This window comes from Halichoeres trimaculatus, unplaced genomic scaffold, assembly GCF_033239565.1.
Source record: "Halichoeres trimaculatus isolate MK-OKI-2021-1 unplaced genomic scaffold, fHalTri1.1 fHalTri1_scaffold_6, whole genome shotgun sequence".
NCBI classification, from domain to species: domain Eukaryota; kingdom Metazoa; phylum Chordata; class Actinopteri; order Labriformes; family Labridae; genus Halichoeres; species Halichoeres trimaculatus.
The window spans coordinates 15,045,214-15,062,304 of NW_027437184.1; the positions used below are offsets into that span (position 1 = coordinate 15,045,214).

Sequence of the window (17,091 nt, forward strand, 5' to 3'; positions counted from 1 at the left end):
TGAGGTTAAATCGTGCTAATGTACATATGAACTTGTAATGTTTGGTCTGTCCATTCGGCACCCCCCGTAGACAAGGCTCGGTCTTTGATTAGTTCTTCTTGTGTATTTAAGTTGTTTTTCTTGATCAAACTCTCATCATGTTTTCTTTACTGTCAGATATTTTCAATATATTATTATAAACAGTATAGGCCTGGGACGATGGTCAATAAATCAATTAATCGTACAATAAATAAAATGAACTCAATAAAATTACCTGGCCTCAATATATCGCCATGTGCATGCGTGTTTGTTTTTGTAGTTTGGAATGAGGCGGATGAGGCTGATGAAGCCTTATGGATGACTAGGAATGGGTACCAAGTTAGGTACTTTTGTAGGTACTGACCGAATTCTATCAAAAGTACCGGTAACCGATTCACGTAAAATCAAAAGGTACAATGTTTAGGTACCTAAACCCATCCTTATGACTGTGAGGGACTGGAAGAGTAGGTGATTTTCCATGCCGGACATGAACCTAGCATTGCAAGTTTAATATATATTGAAGAAGAAATAGGTTAGATTAAATAAATATGAGATGTAATTGTTATTTAATTGTATTAAGTGGATTTTTTTTTACCACAAAAACACAAAAAAGTACCAGAAAATGGTACCATTAAGTACTGATACCGATTGCCAGGAACCAATGCCTGGTACCGTATCGTTTCAAATGTGAAAGGTACCAATCCCAATGGATGAGTGGTGAAATGTCTTCACAGACTGAACAGTCCAGTTGCTTTGGTTTGGAGCATTCAGAACAACTCTGAACTGGATGAGTGAGAATTTACATGGACACAGAAAGTGTAGTTTGCTACATTGCAAAAGAAATGCTTTAAATGCTTTAATACAGTTTTTATTGAAGAGTAATTTTTGACTGAGTGTCCATTTTATTATTATTATTTTATTTTTTTTTGCCTATTTTGTTTGTTTGTTTTTGTTTTTGTTAATTCTAGGACATGTGAAAGTTATTGACATTCCAATTACTACAGTAAAAAATAGTCATGAGAAATAAAACTCAATTGTATTTGAAAGGGTGTATTGCATTATGATTTATGATTTGGTCTCAAAATAATATAGTCAATAATTTTGATTATCGTCAAAAATTGTGGGACAACACATTGTCCAGCAATATTTCTTATCGGCCCAGGCCTAATACAGTATAGTTTGTTGCCAAAAACACATGAAAAAGATTGCATCACCAGCATATGGGAATAACTTGGTTTGATGCCTGGTTTCAGACAGTACAAACAGACATTACTATTAACTTTAGTCTGTTTCATGACCAATCAGAAACTCTTTAATTTACCTTTATTACCAGGCCAGATCTGTCCTTCCTTGGGGGTTAGCAGTCTAAATGCATATACATGTAAGTGTAGGTGAGTGGGTCTCTCTGTCTCTCCTTCTCCATGCCGGGCAGTGACACTCCTCTGCCACCAGCGCTCTAATAGGGAGGGACCGGGCAGCTCACTCAGTGCCGCTAATGCAGCTCACTGCCCCGGGCCATGGGCTAAGCTGGAGTACACTACAACACACACATACACACACACACACGATTGCAGACACACACCATACATCCAGCTTAGCCTCTTGTCTGCTGCAGAATCACAACAACTTGGCGAGGCGGCTGGATGTTTACTTTCACTGAGTGACATTTACTTTGAAAGGACAGAGTTTCCTCAGTGTCTCGGCTTTGTGGCGCTTATGGGATCATCTGTTCAGATTGGGTTCTGTTGGGGTTGGTGTTTGGACTGTGGTGGCACACTTCTTTACATATAGCATTTTGATGTATATGTGTGTGTGTGTGTGTGTGTGTGTGTGTGTGTGTGTGTGTGTGTGTGTGTGTGTGTGTGTGTGTGTGTGTATGTGTGTGTGTGTGTGTGGTTTCTCTCCTGGGACTCTCATTATCACTGCTGTCCCAGATGTCACCAAGCACATGAAACACACGTCATGAATAATGGAGTCCTATTTCTACATCTCTCCCCATTTCTCTCGCCTTTCCTCCCACCCTCTTCCTCTCTATCCCTTGTTCCCTCTGATGCCTCTACTGATGCTTAATCTCCTGCACGCTGCCTCGTTCTGAGATGGTCCATTTAGCTTTACGCGTCGTCGTCGGCCTGTCTGGTTAGGGTGGGTTTATGAGGGGGAACATGGCGTCTCTGCGCCACTGCGTTGAGTTATATCTACGCAGATGACTATGTCTTTTTTTTTTCTTTTTTTTTTTTACATAAGATCAGTTTTATTGCTGTGCCCTGACTGCCCATTCAGCCTCTTGGCACACCCCCTCCCCCAGTGTTTACTGTTAAAAGTCACACAGGGCAAATTGGGACAGAGCAGTCAAGTGAAGCAGAAGAGACGTGGAAACCGGACCCCGCTCTGTCTGTCTACTCTGTCTCATCCCTCATTCCCTGAATTTCCACCTTTGTTTGTTTGCGCCTCACCTACGTGCCCCTCAACTTTTCCAACAACCTCTGCGCGCACGTTTGAGCAGCTGTACAACACAAGGGTCAGGGCGGAGAGGAAGTATGATTGAAGGATGAGGTAAGCAGTCAGAATTGGTTAGGAGAGAGTGCAGCAGTTAGGATTAGACAGCCAAGCGTGGCTTTTTAATGAAAACATGACATAGCTGCGGCTTCTCCAACATCTTGCATCTCGTCCCCCTTTCTTACAGAAAAAATGAGCGAGGAGGGAGAAAGAAAATTGAACGCTGAGATTCAGATATTGCTCATGCAGCGTTTGCTTTAACTGGCAGCGTGACTCGCGCTCCGTCTGAACAGTTTGCTCGTGTTAACAAAGTCTCTTTTATGGAGGGGATGCAGTGGGGTGGGCCTGCATTACACAATTAGTTGTTGCACATGAGTTGTGCCAATAAAACCTCCTTTGAATATGAATTGAAAGGAGTTAAGAGGGCGCCATTCATGGATGTTAAGTAAGAGTGCAGGGGAATAAAAGCCAGGAAAGTGTATATATTTAATTGGCTGACACCTGCTTCTGCTCGGGCTTTTAATGTACACAGCAGAGAGAGAAGAGGGAGGGTCGGAGGGAGGAGGGGGCTCTCGCTTTGAATGCAGATGCAACACCCCCTTTTTTTGCATGAAGGAGGGAAGAACACAGACATCCACTGTTATATCCTCCACAGTTTACCCTCCATCTCCTCCTCTCTGTTTCTCCTCCTTTGTTACTTCTCTTTTTCTTCACTCATTCCCCCCTAAATCTATCCCGTTGAGCCCAATAGTGCCGCTGATTTTCTGCTTTAACAAATTCCTATGCTGTGAAACTGGACGGCTGCCACTCACTGACTCCTCTGCTAATTTTATGAGATAGTTTATTATTTTTTTACTCCAGCAGGGAAACATTTTTTGGCCTATTTTAAGCCCCAGTAGGTGTTTTTTTTTCTGGGTGAGTGTTTATGTATGTGAAAATGTGTGTTTGTGTGTGTGTGTGTGTGTGTGTGTGTGTGTGTGTGTGTGTGTGTGTGTGTGTGTGTGTGTGTTTGTGTGTGTGTGTGTGTGTGTGTGTGTGTGTGTGTGTGTGTGTGTGTGTGTGTGTGTGTGTGTGTGTGTGTGTGTGTGTGCGTGTGTGTGTGTGCCTGGCATGTCTGTATTTGCGAGCACCAAGCACTGCAGAGAATATCTCCGGAATATGCTGTTTTTTTTTTTTCTTTCTTCTTCTTTCCGTGACAGTCACAAGTCTTTGATCCGCTCCCTCCTCCTCCTCCTCCTCCTTCTCCTTCTCCTCTTTCTCTCTCTCTCTTCTCACCTTCTTTCAAATTCTTCCCCACAACTTGTCGTTGAGAGACAGGGTATGAGGCAAAGATACTGAATGCCATCTTTTCCATTGTCAAAACCGCCACATTTTTTACACCTGACATTAGAGGGCTTATAATCTATGAAAAGAATTGCACCAACTTACAAAACTTTGACATCTTTGTGACTGTTATGTCCGTTTTCATCTGCTTTTGCATATTTTGGGAGAAAATTTTGTCCAAAAAACTTCTAGACCCCTAACAGCAGCAAATGCATGTATGAAATATGCATGTAGGAGTTTTTAAATGATGTGGATTTTTTTGAGCTAATCTTAGTTATAACCAGCTCTGTGTGTTATAAATGTCTTTGTATTTTGAATACCTGCAAACCAGCGCACTTGTGTGAATTTAATGATTTTGTTTAATGTTGAGTCTTATTCTAACCTCTGGATCTTTAAACCAAAAATACTCATGGGACAAACATCAGAAGTCTATGCAGCCAGGGTGAAGTAGAGGTGAATCATTATACTTTTACTTAACTTGCCATAGGCTGGTAAAACCTGGTGAAATCTGGAATCTTTGTGGTTATAAAGGGCTGTAAATTCAGAGATTTTGAATTTGGGTTTAGCTTTAGGACTCTTTCTGCATTTCTCAAATACCTCATGAACTGGTACAATGGCGCTCCCTGTTTAATTGGTGCTGATGCTAGCAGCAGCGACTGCTACTTTATGTTCCTTTTATAAATCTTTACTGTGACTAGAGATGCACCGCTCTGATTCTGGTATGGATATCGACCCTGATACAGCCCCTAAAAGCTGGATCAAGCTAAAAGTATGGTACTTACTTTATTACAGGAAAAATGACTGTTGTAAATTAATATTTTAGCAGACAGCATTTCTAGCTAGTTTTTCTGTTTAGTTTTTATCTTTTCAATTAATCTTTAACCTTCACAACTTTCTTTAAATGTAATGATAAACTCCTCCTTTAATTACTTTGTCTCAATGGACTTCACATTTTCATATTAAAGGAGCACAACCTTCCACACAACTGTTTCAAAACTAAATACCTGATGATGACCTGGGGTGTCAACATTTATGTAGTCTTGATTTGAGTGTGCACAGGGGTCATTCACATTTAAAAATGTTGTAAATCTAGTCTAAGTAAACTTTAGCATGTCATCGTCGGCTTTAATCATACTAAACATAATTGTCCAACAACAAAATTGTGGCTAGTGAAAATGCTGAGTGGCTAGTAACTCTGGGAAACCACTAGCCACAGTGGCTGGTAAGCAAAAACGTTAATGTCAAGCCCTGATACAGGGTATAAAAAATTAGAATTAAACAGTAATTTCTGTAAATTCTGAAACGCTGTTTTAACCAAACTTCTGTTTAACATTTAAATACTTATAGTTTAAATAAACATCAACTTCAGTAATTCCATTTGTACTCTTTTTTTGTCTTTTGTTTAAAACATTCCCTGTCTTTTCCCTCAGTGGGGCCTGCAGGTTATTATTTAACACTGGTATTGAATCAGTATCGGTATTGGTCAGTACCCAAAATCCAAGTATCAGTATCGGTATCAGGACATGAAAAAGTTGGATCGGTGCATCCCTAATTGGGACAACAACTTTTCAGGTGACTTAAAAATTTGTTGAGTAAAAATTTGAGGACTTTAAGCTCCTCTCAAAGCACTTAGAGTTTATGTCATGCACATTGATGATATATAAAATAGATCATCTCACTTCATTTCTGCCAATGTAAGCTATAAAGCTGAAAGACTTCCTTCACAGGAATTGAAATACTGCGTTGGTGCAACTAAAGCATGCACAACCTGGCTATCCCATACATGGTATAATAAATGGATGTGGTCTCTGTGATGTCACTTGTTTCTGAAACTGAGTTTTGAAGCAAATCCTTTACAGTGGCCATATTGGAAATGGGGCGGGCTTTGAGCCTCCACACGAACACTTACAGGGCGCACGCTTGTCAGTCAGCTGAGCTGGTTGGATTATCTCGTCATCTAATGTCATATCTACTAAACTGCAGAGATGGAAAGAAATCCCCCCATACTGTGTGTGCTGTTAGAGAAATTGGTGAACATTCAAGGAACTGCAGATTTTAGCACTTATATTTTTAGACCAGAAGTTGCCACTTGGGCTGGACTGGCATCAGACTCTTGGTAGGAAGATAAAAAAATGAACTGTTGATAGCTATCAATCATGACATTCTTTTTATTTTTTAAATTGATTAATTAAGTAAAACTAAAATTGTCAGGTAAATGTGAACTTGGGCATAGATAAGCATTGTACTACACATTAAGAACACAGAAACCTTATTTAAAAAAAAGAAAAAACAATTAAACGTTGTTTGTCACTTATACTGCAGCCAGTTAGTATGAAAAAAGGGCTCATACGACATCATTTTAACGAACAGCCTCTGATAGAATTGTATGGTTGGAGTAATATTTTTCCTCCCATCACGCAAACAATCTATTGTGCTTTTTAGTTTCAAACTACACCTAAAAATCATGTTTCAGTTTTGTTCCCCTTTACCAAATGTCATCTTTTGTTTGTATAATCCAAGAACTCCTTTTTTTTTGATTGAAGCAACATAGTGGTTTTAGCAAAAGCCAGAAGAAGAAAAATAATCTATTTCACTGACAATTTTTTTTAAGTTTTGCAAAGCATGTCTTCACAGGTGTGTTTGCAAGTGTTGTCAAATAGTTGATATGAATTTTCTTTTTAAATCCACTTTTCTGTGAAGGCAAAAAACCGTGCAGTGGGCTCTTACCAGATCATTTCTATACCGCTGTCAGTTTGTGGAGGAGTGAAACCTCTGACCCTCCACTGCTTCACCACATTGTCTTCTTACACTCCTCATAATGAGCAGGGAAAACACGCGAACCTTGATTTAACTGTAAAAGCCCTTCAGGGCGAGGAGCCACTGCCTTTGACCATCAGCTGTGTTGAGTAAGGCAAAGACCCCAGGGATCTGACTGGAGCGATCTGCTGGGAAGGAAACAGGGATGTGAGTTCGATAGCTCATTAGCCTTTTCCAAACTGGTTAGATATGGCGTCCGTAGAAAGAGCTCCCAGAGGACAGCCACTGTTTCGACATAGACTGGTTGGCAAACCATCACTTTCTGTCTGTTTGGATGGAGATTTGCTTTGAGCACAAGAATAGGTTTATTTGGGGCATTTAGCAAAACAGATAAGAAAATAATTCCTTTAAGAGATAAGAAAGATTGTCACCTTAATTTAACACGATAGACCAAGTGGGAAGTTGCCCATTTAAGGCTAATAGGTTTCTTTGGTCTTAACAAAATCAGTTTCCTGTTGATGGCAGAAGAGTCCAACTTGGTTTCAAAACTGCATAAATTACTGCCAATGAACAAGCCTTGGGTATTTTTAGAACTGCTTTTTACTGTGAGTAAGGGACACTCACAACAAACAGCACACACTCTTCTCCTGGAGTGTAAGAAAACTCAAATGTCACTTTAATCATTCTGATTTTAAAGTTCAGTGGTGGACAAACGCAAGATCAAGTCTTCAGATGAGAGAAAATCTAAAGAAAGTGTGATTTGTTTGATGTTTTTCTAAAATATTTGTGATTGGATGCAAAACCCATGTGCATCTCAGAGGCTATTTTTAGCTTCTGAACAGTGGTGCTATTTTTTGCCTGTTCCTCTCGCTGACCTCTCCCACCATCCCATCGTCCCGATTTTTTTGCATCCCCGCATCACAGAGGGTTCCACTGTTTGGTCCTCTGTGATTGCAAATATGTGGTGCTTTAATTATTGCTGAAAGTACTTGGAAATAGTAGCAGGATGGCGGCGAGAAGACCCTAGCAACAGGGAGAGGATGAGGAAAGCGTGAGAGAGGGGAGGGGAGGGGGAAAGATGCAGAACATCAATAAATAATGGCCCCACTGAGGAGGTGGAAATATGGGCCTCGTTATCTTTGCGCCGACGCCTTCATTTGCATGTGAGAAAATGAGGCTGCTACCAACTCACGCGCACACACACTAGATGCTGGACCCAAACGGGCTACAGTATGTATCCTATTTATAGACTCTGTCATGCTTTTATTTTTTCTATCATCTCTTGCACATTTATGCTTCTATTATTTTCCTTTTTCTATCCAACTCTTTGAAATAGTCACAGCAGCAGAGTGGGCCTGTGAGGCCGTGTGCATTTTATGGGGTTTAAAAAAAACATAAAGGTGAATGAGGGGTTTGCTAAGGACATATAGAACAATTCATTTAAGTAATGGCCTTTTACAATGTGACATATATGGAGTATACACATATACACTTTGAATATCCCTTTATCCATGAATTATATTTTTCTGCAGATCTGTGTAGTCTCATCGGCTCTAAATGTGCTTCTAAAAGCAGAATGGTTAATACATGCAAAGCTATACACATAAAAGTCTATGCCTTGTTATTGTGCATGCACTAATGAACTAGTAAAATAACCATTTGTTTTAAAAATGCTAAGCTAAATATGACAGCAAAGAGGAACAGGGTAGCTGCTTTTTGATATGAGTATGTTTCTGTAATAGAAGAAACATTAATTTTTTTTTTTTTTACTTTTACTGATTTAATTTTTGGAGTTGTGCTGAATGCAAGAGAATGAAATCTTGGATCGCTCTCAAACAGTCATATTTTCCTTGTCCAGCCTTTACCAGAAAGGGTTACAGTAGTTACCCTCAGGACTCCATCTGCATCAGGGATACATGAACAGCTTTGTACAATCTTTCCATGAATGGGTCTCATTGAGACTCTGACCAAACTCATACAACACCCAACAATGTTGGCATCCTCTGGGCAACGCAGCCGCTTTCAGAAAGCTTCTTTCTGGGTGAAGGAACTCAGTAAAGAACCATTTATAGTTGATGAAGAACACTTAAACCTCTAAATGGTTCCTTCAGAGCTTTTTGCAAGAACTGAGTGCTGCTATTTTTACTTCTCGCTTCTTTTGGTTTTCTGGTTCACGATGTTTTACACACTGGTCAACTAACCAGAAGAAGTTGCAGATTTTTTTCCTCTGTGTACAGTAGCATGTCTGATGGCACTGCTGATCAGGGCTGAGTTCATCCCTGAGGAAAAAAGTGACTTTTTATGCTTTAACTGAACACTGAAAACATGCATGTTTGAGATAACTCTTAACTTTGGGTAATTATGAGGAATAAGTAAAGGACAAACTTGAGATACAGACTCAGTATGATTTGAATGTAGCACAAATGGGAAAGACTTATGCAACACTAACAATCAACAACAGCTGCTTCCAGCTCAGTTTCTGCATGCTGCATGTGTGCATGTTTTGCTGCAGCTGTGAATGTGTCCATGTCTTTGTGTGTGAAATGCACATTGGCTCTGTTTCTTGTTACCAAGTCAAGTCAGCGTGAATAAAAGCTGAGGGAGCGCAGTGATTTAGTAATTAATATTTTACTCTGTCTGCCACTCTGCTTAGAGACTGAGACTGAGAGAGAGGATAAGAGGGTTCACACAACGTAACGAAGACAGTCATCTGTAGATCGACCGATTATACGTACAAGCCATTCAGTGAACAAGGACAGATAGTGAGGGAAATAATGTGGCGTGCATTGTGTAATCAGTGATGTTTCAGAGGCATCGCTGCAGAAGGGATGAATTCCGTCCCCTGCTGCAGAAAGGAAGTGTGGCTTTGACACATCCAGCTGACTCTCTCCCTCTTTCTCTCGCTTGCGCTCTCCCCCCTGCCTTTGTCAGAGTGTTGTGACAGGCGAGTTGTCGGTGTTGTGGGAGTAGCAGCCTTAAAGTGCTCATTATCCTGTAAGGCTTCATTCTGGGGGGCAAACAAAGGCTGCTGTGAAATTGCAGCCTGTGCCTCCTCTCGGGTCATGCAGTATATTCCATGCAAACACATGCACAGTCCATAACTGCTACTTTTACTGTTCCTGCTCATGACCCTGACAGAGACAGAGACTGGAGATAAAATATTGACGCTGATAAACACACAGGTGTAACTGAATGCAATGTATTCAGCTGCTGACCTGAAGCATAGATGCTAAAAAACACACATGGGTGTTTTTAAAAGAAAACTAACCTGACAGTGTTTATCTGGCCATTTTTGAAATGTATCTTAAAGGGGCTGTGAGGAGTTTGAAAGTGATCTTGAAAAAGTTTCCCTTCTAGATATGGACCTGATTTTAATCCACACTTAAAAATAAGATTATCAGCGCCAATATTGCTGGTTACAGGTTATTTTAAAATGCTACTTCTTAGCTTCCAGTTCGGGTCGTCCAGGACCAGGTTGAATGTAGCACGTCTAGGACTCTATGACAACACCACGCCGGCTGACGAAGTTTAGCAGTGAGAAGAGATTAAACACAGGGATCTGTTTTTCTCTGCTAAGAACAATTTCTGTGATTAATTTTGTAGTGATGGTGTACACTGGAGCCTAACTGTCTGATAGAAAAAAAGATAGAAGAGCAGAAAAAAGCAAAACGGGAGAGTGATACAGTATCACTCTATAACACACGGACTAAACTGTTTGTGCTAATGTTGATTCCAACCCACATGCAGCAGTTATTCTGCAGTGTTCTGTTCAAACTTGTAAGTTTACCAATAAAATAAAGAGTGAGGTTTACATTAGCTCTGCTTGGTAGGTAACTGGCAGGACATAATGATTCACTAGCGTTACACATGTGTTACAGCACCGGCCTGCCAGCTGCGCTAAATATGGATGGCTACTAAACAACTTACAAACTGACAGTGTTTACTTGTTGTCACGTTCGCTTACAGATACATCATAGCACCAGGCTAACATAGCCGGCTGCTACAACATTTGCTCGATGCCACGTTTCAAACTGTTGTTCTACGTAACTGTACTGATAAATACCTTACCTCTGCGCATCATATCCAGTAAAAAGTTGTCTTGAGCAAAGAAAATTTGTTTGAATCAGAACTCCATTTAATTCCAAAACAAACACACGCCTCACTAAAAGTAATTTGTGACAGTGTGCGGAGACTCCGGGCCACATGGTGGTGAGTAAGTGCAATCAAAACAGATCTTCCTCATAGCATCTTTATAATCAATAAGAAATGTGGCCATGTTTTTGAGACACTGTGGGGTGCACTGGAAAAACAAAATCAAGTGGTTTTGTCTTGTTTTAAGTAAAAAAATTCTTGTCATACTTGAAATGAGCCAAATTTAACTGGTTTGTCCTGAAAAAATGTCTTGTTTAAGTTGTTTAAAGACAAAATTAGGTCTGAATTGCTCATAACAAGTAAAAAATATATTAGGTAAGGTATTTTCTACTGAAAACAAGAAAAAAACACTTGATAAAATTTCTTTTTTTTCCAGTATGAGCCCTTAATAATTTGATCATAGAAAGAAAAGGACTTAAAAAAAACCACAGTAATAAAAGTTAGTTTGAAGATGAACTTGAATTGTTGTAGACCAAAGTTAAGCAGTGAAGCTTCCTTTTATCCAGGATCTTGTGGCAATGGCATGCACAGAAATCTTTTAGTTCCAGCTCTGCTTCAACACCCAGCACAAATCAGTTTTTCTCACTCTCTATCTTGATGTGCCTCCACTCAGTGGCACCATTAAAACTTGTGGTTATCAACATTACAGTGTTTTTCTGAGTCATAAAAAACAGTAGATCAAGAAAAATAAGCCATCAACAATTTCACAACATTCACCTGCCACAGTCTAAGGAAGAGCATGTCCACCGAATCATAATGATGCGCATTGTAAGTTTTACTTTGTGCGTATGAGGGCGGTTAATCTGCCTCTGCTTGGTTTTCGGGTGGTGAAAGTGACCGCTGTGTGTCCTCAAGGCCTTGAAAGAGTGCCAGGTTTTAGCAAAAAAAAAACCTTCATCAGGCAGGTAGTGCCAACTGTTCAGGCAGCTGTTTGTTCTCAGTACAACATGTTTTTACAATGAGCACAATGGATTTGTACCTTAATGATCATATTCTTGCAGGATCTTTTTTTTTTCTGTTTTTGTCTGTCATCAGTTTTCTTTTGGGCAATTTAACAGGAGTCTTAACTGAATGTGTCCCCTACAGGTAACAGGTTCTCCTTGACCTCCTTCGGGGCTCTTTACATCTCTGATGTTCAGAAGGAGGACGCCCTCTCCACTTACCGGTGCATCACCAAACATAAGTACAGCGGCGAGACTCGCCAAAGCAATGGTGCAAGGCTCTCTGTTATGGGTGAGAAGCTTTGTTTTGTCAGTTTGGGCAAGTTTTTCTGCTTTTTCTTATTATAATCACTAAAATATATCCCCATCTCTGCCCTCTAGACCCCAACGAGTCCTCCCCCACCATCCTGGACAGTTTCCAAGCAGGGGAGGTGTATGCAGGCCAGAGTATTGAGTTACCCTGCATTGCAGGAGGTTACCCCAGCCCCACCGTGCGCTGGCTTAAAGACGGTCGCCCTCTGCCCTCAGATGCCCGCTGGACACGGCGTTTGACGGGCCTGACCATCAGCGACCTACGGCAAGAGGACAGCGGCAGCTACGCCTGCGAGGTCACCAACAGTTTTGGCTCAAAGGAGGTGTCTGGACAGCTCCACGTTATAGGTGTGCGAGCACAGACACACACATTCTTCTACACACACACAACCTGACAGACTCCCACGCTGTCTTCTCGGTGAATCAGCCTGACAGTCAGACACATTCAGCAGCTCCTCTGCTTTTTGGTTCGAGGCACACATATAAGTCGCACCTCGAGTGTGTCTGTAACAAACATATGTGCGGGCTATGCAGTATGATGCCCCATCATATCAGGTCTCAAGCAGAGAGACAGGGCAATAATTCACTGAGACTGTATCCGTAACACAGCTGCCAGCAGCATTCACCATCACAGAGAGGGAGGGTGAGGAAGACGGAGATAAAGATGAGGGGTCACGGAGGGGACGATCAGACATCCAGACAGTGCTGGAATGACATTATCTGCCGTGTACTAACAAGATAATAAAAGAGGCGGAGATAAATGTACATTGTGTAAGGTATACAAAGAAACAAAGAGCGGGAGGAGGCGAGACAGAGGAAGAGAATAGGGAGGCGGTGGGCTTTGCCAGTGGGCACATCATGGCAGCACACTCTGTGACTCTGACAGGGTGAGGGGGGGATGGGAGGCACAGAGATGCCCCCCAGCACACACCACCAGCTGCCTTATTGCTCACTGACATTTGCACACACACACACACACACACACACACACACACACACACACACACACACACATTCTTACATACACACACTATTCCACACACACAAACACAGAGACTCACATACACACACCACACACAACTGGACAGAGATGTGAAGAGATATCTCCAGCTGCTTTTTTAATGAGTGCGTCGAACTGATTGAGTCACCATGGTTGATTGTGCCCCCCCTCCACCCCCTTCTAGCTCTATGAATGTAGATGCAGATTGCAAACATAAAGTCTCATTTTTAATCCAGCTGAATGATTTAAGTGCTTCTAATAAAATGCTAAATTACTTCAGAATGTATCACAAAAAAAAATATGTTGATGATAACGCGAAATGTATGGGGGCATAATATTCTGATCTGAAGTCCAACCTGTAAACTGTTGTCACAGATGTGTTTTTTTTGTTTTTATTCTATTTTATGTTCATTGATAGCAAGTAATTAACCAAAAGCAGCTTATGAACCCTTTATAAATATGTAAAATGTCTTTGGATCTATGTTTTAGCAATAGTGAAGTCTTTATTTATAACGTAGTACATCAAAACACATGAAAAACAGAGTTTTATTAAAATGCCAAAAAAAATGTAACAAGCTTTTTGTCCTTCAGATCCACTGCGTGTGACGTTGTCCCCAAAGAATCTGAAAACCGGCATCAGCAGCACCCTGTTCTTCACCTGCTCTGTCGAGGGCTCTCCAGAATACACCATCAGCTGGTACAGCAACACCGAGCCTATTGTCCCTGATCAGCACATCTCCATCCAGGGTCAACACAACGACACCCTGCAGATCACCGCAGCACAGAAGTTCCACTCTGGAGCATACCAGTGCTTCGCCTCCCGAAAGGGCTACACTGCTCAGGACTTTTCCATTATTCTGCTAGAGGGTATGTTGACGGACAGACTGGAAACTCAAAATGTGGATGTTCTAGTTAAAAAGAGATTCAGTTAGCATCGTATAACACCAGTTATATGGTTTACCACTTCACATTTACAACTCGGTTTGTTTCTATCATCCTGTTTCCTCTCAGATGGTACTCCTCGAATCGTGTCTTCCTTCAGCGAGCGGGTGGTGAACCCCGGCGAGCCTTTCTCTCTCATGTGTGCTGCCAAAGGAGCCCCGCCCCCCTCCATCACCTGGACGCTGGACGACGAGCCTGTTGTGCGAGACTCCACCTATAAGACCAGCCAGTACACCCTGTCGGACGGCTTGACTGTGTCCCACGTCAACGTCAGCAGCCCGCTCATCAGAGATGGAGGAGTGTATCGTTGCGTCGCACGCAACTCGGCCGGTAGCGCCGAGTACCAAGCGCGCATAAACGTAAGAGGTGCCTGTCTGCTTTTCAATATAAATGCACTCTACACCTGACTCAATACAAATACACAGAGGGTTAGCAAGAAGCTTAGATTAATATGCATTTCACATAGAAAAATGTCTTTCTATCTCTACCTCTGTCTATCTCTATTTCTTTCTCTATCCATCAAAATATGCAAGAAGTAATGTCGCTGGTAACTGTTAAAGCATAACTGAATACCAGCCAACCTAGCCCCTTTAACTGAAAACTGCCAGGAGTAATGGCAGCATGCTAGGCTACATTTCACGGCAGATGGGGCCAGTTCTGCCACATAATTCAGTTGATTTCTAGAGACTTTGACCCAAGTGCTCACCTCAGTTTAAGCGTGCACTTGAAGAAGTTTTTCAGCTCAATATCAGAAATCCAGTTTGTCTTTGCACAACTGGCAAACGCATGACATACGTCCCCTCTGCCTGCGGCCCATCAGCTTATCAGTATTCTAACATACCTGTCACAGATATCTTGTGAATTGTGACTTTTTTGCATCTCAGTTTTGCATTTTGATGAGCACCAATACCTAATGTTACAGTAACATCCGTAGAGTTGATTAACATGTCTTGTGGTCCATTTGTTGTGTCACAGCACAATTAAAACAATCAAGACTGAACACTTAGCTAGAAAGATGGTACAAAACGTGGATGTGACAGCAGTGTAGTCTGACTTTCGAGTGTCCCAGACTGCAGCTATACGCAAAGGTGTCCACGTACTGTAGCCCAACTCGGTGTTGTCTCTGCAGCTGGTTATTACAGGGACTAAGAGTTTCTTAAGCTCATGGGCAAATTTCTAACTCAATGAAAATAAAGTTCACAACTTTAATTTCCTTCAACCCGTGAATTTGAGATCTACCTCCCAACATAGCATACATTCTCTTCCACCGAGTTTTTAAATATTTGAAAGTGGTTTTGCTAATTGGCTATGCTAGTTTTTCTTTAGCATGTGTGCACTTCTTAACAATACTGTTTTCCTGGCATTGTTTAATGATATGCAGATTGGCCAAGATGTTTGTACATTAAAACAGAGATTCTAGCGTTAGCAAGCCAATTTAGTTTTTCCTTTGCTAGCTGTTGCTTGCTTGGTTTCCTTTATGGTGTTACTGTCTGGGAGCCCATCTTATCATCAAAAGGCCAGTTGGTTAGAAATTTAGTTTGGGTTTAGTTGATATGCTTTGTTCTCATTGGGATCAATATTTCAGAGAATTTTGCATCCTATGATATTCATATCCTGGTACAGTGAACAGTTGCCTAGAGCCCACCTACTCCCATGAGTTTAGGGGGCTCCACAGATTGATGAAAAAGGTTTTTTTGGGGGGTTGTTGACAAAAGTTGACATGCCAGGGGCGCTAATGTACATATTTGCCCTTGGGCCGGTGATGCTTTTAAGATGGCTCTTGAACAGATAACATGAATAATCAAAGAAAATGCAGAGATGCAAACAAACAACCTACAAATTATCTATCTACCTTCATCCATATCCATCTATCTTTCTGTCTTTCTGAGGGGGATTTAGGAAAATGACTCACATTCTCTTAGCTTCACTGAACTTCTTATCAGATAAAAATCACCAAATATCCTCAATCAGATTGAAGTAAAGGGAGCCTAACTAACCTCCCTGTCCACCTGTCAACTTGCCCCAATCACTCTATCCCTCAACCTTTATCTCTTCACCTCCTGTCTCCGTGGCTGCTCCCTTACTCTGCCATGACCTCCCTCACCTCATCTGCCCCTCTCTCCGACCTCTGTATTTCTCTCCGTCTCCACCCTCCATCCCCTCCCTCTCTTCCCTGTGTCTCCAGGTCCACCTCGAATTAGACCCATGCGGGACATCACCGCTGTGGCGGGTAGGAACACCTACATAACATGCCGAGTGATTGGCTACCCGTATTATTCCATCAAGTGGCTGAAGGACGGCATGCAGCTGCCTGATAATCATCGTCAAGTGCTGTTTGAGAATGGCACCCTGAGGCTGACTGACGTGCAGAAGGGCGCGGACGAGGGCACCTACTTGTGCAGTGTTCTCATCCAGCCTCAGGTGTCAATCAACCAGACCGTCCATGTCACGGTCAAAGGTAAGATCCAGGCAGTGATGATTTCAAAAAAAGGTTGGTTTAAAGAAAACGCAACCCATCAGCTTAATCGGGTTTAGATTTTCCTAAAAGACACATCTTTCTGCTAATTGCAAGCTTTTTTCCTTTTTTAAAAAAAACTAATTTTAAAAACAAATGTGTCTGAAACAGAAAAGCGAGAAAGCACTCTGTAATTACACAGCCTGGAAATAAGCGAGGATGTTTCTGGAGTATTCGTTCATTGCTAACTGGAGACACTAATTTTTAAAGTTGTGCTGTACAGCTTTGCAGTAATCCATCATGGCTGAGGTAGATGGTGTTGAGGACAGATTTATGTTTCACCCTGCGTCTGTATTTTGTTGAGTCTGTGATTGGGGTAACGATGGTAGCAGGGCAGCTGCAGAGGTGTTTAAGGCTGTGTGCATGTGCCTGTGTGTGAGTGTGTCTCTGATTTAATTAGATGAATAATAATGAAGCCTAGATTAAATCCCCCAGATGTCTCAGCTGTAGTACCCCCACCCCAACCTCCATTGCTATGGAAACGGAATGACTTCCTCCTGCCAATTGGACTCTAACCAGAGCGGCTATTATGGGCTGCAGGAGATGGGGTCTGAAGGGGGGGCAAGAAGAGGGGGCCCAACGGCCAATGACCTTCTCTCTCCCTCAGCATTGCTCCAGATGGCCACTCTGCCACT

At 41.7% G+C, this 17,091-nt stretch overlaps 1 protein-coding gene across 2 annotated transcripts in view; it reads left to right on the forward strand.

Annotated features, from left to right (window-relative positions):
- LOC141791437 (cell adhesion molecule DSCAML1-like) overlaps positions 1-17,091 on the forward strand; it is a 69,598-nt gene that overhangs the window by 31,697 nt on the left and 20,810 nt on the right. For both annotated transcript variants that reach the window (XM_074671916.1, XM_074671917.1), the window contains exons 4-8: positions 11,833-11,979; positions 12,069-12,347; positions 13,591-13,866; positions 14,011-14,307; positions 16,127-16,399. In XM_074671916.1, the coding sequence (XP_074528017.1) occupies positions 11,833-11,979; positions 12,069-12,347; positions 13,591-13,866; positions 14,011-14,307; positions 16,127-16,399 (1,272 nt within the window). The remainder of the gene's footprint in view (positions 1-11,832; positions 11,980-12,068; positions 12,348-13,590; positions 13,867-14,010; positions 14,308-16,126; positions 16,400-17,091) is intronic.